The 6167-nt window shown below is 46.3% G+C and overlaps 1 protein-coding gene across 1 annotated transcript; it reads right to left on the reverse strand.

The window, feature by feature from the left end:
* Positions 1-1934: 1934 nt before the first annotated feature.
* LOC146175939 (neprilysin-3-like) lies at positions 1935-5642 on the reverse strand. Its single transcript, XM_084580881.1, has 3 exons — positions 5419-5642; positions 4159-4302; positions 1935-2339 (listed from the first exon to the last, which is right to left on the reverse strand). Exons 1-3 carry the CDS (start codon positions 5626-5628, stop codon positions 1986-1988), a joined length of 708 nt encoding a protein of 235 aa, XP_084437007.1. The 5' UTR covers positions 5629-5642; the 3' UTR covers positions 1935-1985.
* Positions 5643-6167: the final 525 nt, after the last annotated feature.

Below are 6167 nucleotides of genomic sequence, written 5' to 3' on the forward strand. Positions count from 1 at the left end.
TGACCATCGACCGAGAGCTTCTCCCCAGCCCTTCCTGCCCAGACCCGACCAACTACCACTGCCCAGCCCCCAGCCCAGATCTGAAGACAAGAACAGACAGACCAACCAGACCCGAGACGAAGGACCCGAAAGACCTAAAGGACACAAAGGAACCGGACATGTACACGCAACCCCCGCCCAGCCGCTCGTCGCGACCTGTTTAGGGGAAAGATAACTAAACAGAAAGTAGGAAAAAGAACGTGCCGATGGTGGGAACCGAACCCACCGGACGCGATATTCGGAGGTCGTGGGTTCGGTTCCCACCATCGGCATGTTGTTTTTTCTTCTACTTTCTGTTTAATTATCTTTCCCCTAAACAGATTACATTACTAATATGATTATCCAAGTAAACAAAAAAAAGACAAAGTACCATCCCCAATGCTTTCCTTGGCCTCGCCGACTGGTCGATGGTCTCGGTCGATGGTCACGGCTCGCAGATATATATATATATATATATATATATATATATATATATATATATATATATATATACCAACTCATCTTGACAAACTTTTCATTCCAGCTCTCAGTTCAGCATGGAAAAAGGAAGCCAAGGAACACATGCTCTGGTGAACTACTCAGCAACTAAACACAAGGCAAGCAATTAAGTGCAGATCACTTCTGGCCCATATGTGTCTAAGGATATCGTAATTTTATTGGTCAGCCCACGGGTAGGCAGAGAACGTCACTTAAGTCCTCAAAGTCTGGCAACACCGTGTCCCGCTCCTCGGCAGGCAGCTTCCGATACGCGGCGTGCGCCAGCAAGAGCCCCGTACAGTCGGCGAAGCCTTCGGAGTCAATCTTGTGGTCCGGAGTTCTGGCACGGGATGCCCCTTCTTGCTGCAGATCAATCAGGGGAAAATGAGGGTGCTCGTTATAATACATGAAGGAAAGAAGCCAACAGTAGGCGAGGCCAAGGAAGACTCTGGTGACGGATGGTTGAACAGATCCAGGGGAGGCGGATCACCGTGTTGATCGTCATCGTGGGGGCAAGCGCATCATTCTCTTCTACCATTTCTTGAACATCTACACCATCACGTCACTAACGACTTCAACGAAACGATCGGGACGATCGCTTGGTGGCCCCAGGAAGTGTTGCGAAGATCTGCAGTGGCGCGAAACGGGCTCTCGCGCTATAGGACAGACATTAAATCATCTTTCATCCTGTCGCCATGTTGTGCCATCTCCTTGCTTGTCACTACGTGACAATATATATATATATATATATAGATGCAGATCAATCAGGGGAAAATGAGGGTGCTCGTTATAATACATGAAGGAAAGAAGCCAACAGTAGGCGAGGCCAAGGAAAGCGTTGGGGATGGTACTTTATGTCTTTTTTTTAATGTTTACTTGGATAATCACAGATATTAGTAGTAATGTAATCTGTTTAGGGGAAGATAACTAAACAGAAAGTAGGAAAAAGAACGTGCCGATGGTGGGAACCGAACCCACCGGACGCGATATTCGGAGGTCGTGGGTTCGGTTCCCACCATCGGCATGTAGTTTTTTCTTCTACTTTCTGTTTAATTATCTTTCCCCTAAACAGATTACATTACTAATATGATTATCCAAGTAAACAAAAAAAAAAAAGACAAAGTACCATCCCCAACGCTTTCCTTGGCCTCGCCGACTGTTGGCTTCTTTCCTTCATATATATATATATATATATATATATATATATATATATATATACCAACTCATCTTGACAAACTTTTCATTCCAGCTCTCAGTTCAGCATGGAAAAAGGAAGCCAAGGAACACATGCTCTGGTGAACTACTCAGCAACTAAACACAAGGCAAGCAATTAAGTGCAGATCACTTCTGGCCCATATGTGTCTAAGGATATCGTAATTTTATTGGTCAGCCCACGGGTAGGCAGAGAACGTCACTTAAGTCCTCATAGGGGAGCACCACACCTCATAACCTGTATGTTCGCCAACATTCTACCAGAAAGGGCACCGCTCCTCGGCATTCATGACGTCACCTGTCTTGCACTCGAAAGCGGCTGCAAACTCCGGCATGTTTTGTAAGGGAACGACACAACGAGAGCGCCACGGCCAGTACCGGTCCGAACTTCCTCGAAAATAGCGCAGTTGAGCTGGGGCACACCACTTGATACAGTGGGCTGTGAAGAAAAGCTGCTCAGCCGTAAGCTCAAAGTCTGGCAACACCGTGTCCCGCTCCTCGGCAGGCAGCTTCCGATACGCGGCGTGCGCCAGCAAGAGCCCCGTATAGTCGGCGAAGCCTTCGGAGTCAATCTTGTGGTCCGGAGTTCTGGCACGGGATGCCCCTTCTTGCTGCAAGTAGATAGTAAGATCTCAAAAAAAAAAGGGGGGGGGGGGAGTTCTTGCCGACCTAATTCATGGCCAAAATAGACTACAGAACCCATTAAGCCGCAGCTTGTTTATTAACAAACAGATGCATATCCATATAGTTTGCTTTTGCAAACACCGGCTTCCCTGTCACAAAATGTTTTCCACCCAGTAACGCTCAAATATGAAGAGGTAAATGTTCAACTCACTTCTTGCCCTCTTGAAGTACTCCTGCTTTATATGATTAACTATGCTAGCATCGCCAACTGACAAATTCAGACGCATTAACCAGCACGTGCGTCTGAGCTTCGACAAGTTTATATTTGTACCTACTGAACAATATATTGCTATAGATACACCTTTTTGGTTTTGCAAGTTGTGCCTAGCAATAAATCAGTATTTCTCAGCCATGGACGTCTCAGGACCCTTGCTGAGTAGTGGAATTGGCGGGGGACCTCTTCAGATTAGGAGAGGGAAGGGGGGTCGTCAAGGCTAAACTGGACTCTAAAAAGCCCGAACTTGGTAAACTAGCGCGCCACAAAGAGCCCATACATCAGCGCCGGTATGCATGAAGCTTTAAGGAGTACGACTCCTCCAAACACCGCGCCGCTCGCTCGTCGGACACCCGAGAAGCCTTGCGTTGCTTCCTCGCCCAATTAGCAGGTAAGCCGGGGATAGAGTTTTACCGACGCTGGCATCAACAGACTCCATAGATGCTATCTCTCTCTTTTTGCCCGTCCACGCTGTCACATTCGGAACTCCTCTAGCGTTTCTTTCAGATTCAGAAAAGAAAGTCGCCTGTGAACCTCCGTGCTACTAAGCCTGATAAACTGCATCTAGGAGCCAGGCCAAGGCTCTCGAGTACCCCAAGAGTGGTTCGCGGACACCCATTTGAGATACACTTCAATACACTGTACATGCTGTGGGGATATTGGCGGGACGCTGAATTTAACATGAACATATTGACAGCTTTTAGTTATGGAGTGAACTGTAAGAATACTGTAGAAGTCCGCTTCTTTCCACAGGGTATGTCGTTGATTTAAATTGGGCCTGGGGCAACCGAACTACTTAACCTAACGACGTTATTAGTGTAAATGCAAGTGAGAGGTTCAACTACAGTTTTCCTGGAAGTAGCGTTTAACTTTGAGCCAACGGGGGAGTAAATAAGGTAGGATATTATAAGGAACACATTCAACGGAATGGACCGATTCTCAGATGCATATGAAAATCTTGATTTTAAAGTTTGATTGGCGGTACTTTGAGCAGGTAACACTGCCTTGGAAATTCAATGAACGGCTGTTGGGCAACAAATAACGGTACAAGCAAAGCGTCCCGATTGCAGGTCTGCGTATATGTTCCTTCATGATGCTCTCTTTCGATATGCGAACAATCTTTAACTTATTCTGAATGCAACTTGTTCCGTACAGTATCGTGGCAAGCCAACATTTTTAGTGAATTTAAACCGATGTAGCATGAACTGCGAGATTGGAAAGGAGGCTTGTTGTGGAGGATGAGAGCTCTAAATATCTCCAGTATTGGGGTGCGTTTACTCAAGAGACACAGATCGATCGAGCTGCTCAGGCTGAACTTGCAGCGAAGCCTCAGGTGTAGCGATGCGACCAACTTCTTCGTCTTCGGGGGCACCAAAGCGCTGGTCCATGCCGGTGGCTGTAGCGGGGACGATTAGCGCACTACACCAGAAATACTAGCTTGCACTAGTATGGAATTATTGTCGGAACGCTCGGCACCTATCTTTGGTGGGTGTCGTGATGAATGATTGAAGGGATGCTGTGATTATACTTACCCGCCTGTATGAATCCCGAAGGCACTGGACCTTCTCCGCGTAGCGTTTCATTGTATTTGTCTGAGAGAAGTCGAGTAGATTTAGCTTCTCGTCGTGAGCTATACCCTGGACGTCATAACCATGCATCATCTCGTGGCCGACAGCCTGCGAACACAGTTGAAAGGCTGTCTTCAGCATCATTCGGGAGGAGAGAAAATTTCACACGGACATTTTGTGAGACAATGACGAGATATCGAGCGTGTCTACCTTCCGGTATCTGTGTCAATTGTTTGTGCTTCCACGAACATGTTAAAGCCCCAGTCAACACAATGAGCTCGTGTTGCATGTTTTCGCCATGCCTCACTATTTTCAGGTAGAAATTACGCCAGTATCGGCGACCGCATAAACTTGATGTAGATCGAGATGTAATAAGCACTAAGAAAGGAGCAGTGCATATTGAGCGTTTTTACTGATAGGATCTGTTACTGGCGTTCTCAGCGTATTAACTATTGCGGCAAATTTTCGTGGTACCACACTAGAAGCGGCTGGTGGGAAGGAAGTCTGACGAACCAGAGGATATATCTGCCATAACCATTGCCTCCTAGGTGCCTCAACGCCGAGATTCTTGGGAGCTTGTTAATAACCCTGTTAAAGTTGCTGCCAGCCACCAATTCACATTGCACTGCTATGCGTGTTGTGCCGATAGAGCAAAGGGAAGGCAGCGCCAACAGCCTCCTCCAGTGAAGTGGAATGCCAACAGAAACAACAATTCATCGCAACGGCTGCGTTGTTACAGGCGTTACGTAGTTGCCCACTATAAGCGTATATACTCGCGTATTAGGCCAGCTAATAGAGAGTTTTAGTTTATCGTTATCCGCGATCCGCTACCGTGATCCGCCACTGCGCGTTCCACTGCGCATGCCCAGATCCCCTTGACGCTAATAGATGGCGCCACATACCGGATGGCTATGTGGCGCAGAAAAGTGACATAATGTTAGTAAAGTAGAAACAAAAATTCAATAAATAGAATGATGGTATAGTTAACCAATCTAAAATAAGAATTACGACATACGGAGAAAAATGACCTTGATAGCTACCTACCACCCCATTTCAAAGGGGACGCTCCTATATTTCATCCATCAATCCCTGCACATAGACCTACCGCGTCGGTACTATTCAGCTTGTGCGACCCGCCCACGCCTGGTAGAGGGTCACGGTGGCGGATCACGGATCACGGTAAACTAAATCTCTCTATTGTTGGAGGTGAGCGGAATAGCGTACCTGTCCCAGGGCACCGTAGTTTATTGCAGCTGGAGCATCCAGGATGAAAACTGGAGGCTGCAAAATGCCGGCATGGATTCTGATGGTGTTCTCTTCGAAACTGTACATAGCGTTCGCTTCGTGCGGCTTGAAGCGCACGTTTACGTCTCCTCTGAAGGTACGAATCGTAACTTGACGAAGCGAGCCGATATACGGTGTGAAGAAATCCATGCCGACATCGGGGAAGCGTGCTGTGCGGAAGAGAGCGAAATGACAAATTTGAATAAGTCGTTCTCCAAGTATCCCCGATTGTATCGAATAAACGTTAAGCTTAGAGACATGACAAGAATAATAGCAAAGAACAATACTTTGCTACGAAGTAGAAAATTTATAGACTGTTTTGTTTTACTAATATAATTCCTGGGCTATTTTTGGCCGCTAACTAGTAATAACATCAGGATTTTGTGCGGTTAAGCAAACTTGCTGCGAACTACGTACTAAAGAAATGTCCTGAAAAAAGACTACATAACAACGAACGAGCAGCACAGAACTACACAAAAAGCTGACGATGCGACAAAATTACTCATTTTCTTGTATTTCTGGTACGTTTCTACACTTGATCGACTGCTGTGGGTAACAACTGTCGGTGCTAGTATTTGGCCTTAGTAATAAACATTATTATCCTCTCAGCCACACATTCTTCTATAAATGAGCCTACGTGGTCAGAAAGCATGGAAGATTAAGAAAGTTTCATTTATTATAAACTCAGG

Source organism: Amblyomma maculatum, chromosome 10, assembly GCF_055883805.1.
Source record: "Amblyomma maculatum isolate TAMU_Amacu chromosome 10, ASM5588380v1, whole genome shotgun sequence".
In the NCBI taxonomy this organism is placed as follows: Eukaryota; Metazoa; Arthropoda; class Arachnida; order Ixodida; family Ixodidae; genus Amblyomma; species Amblyomma maculatum.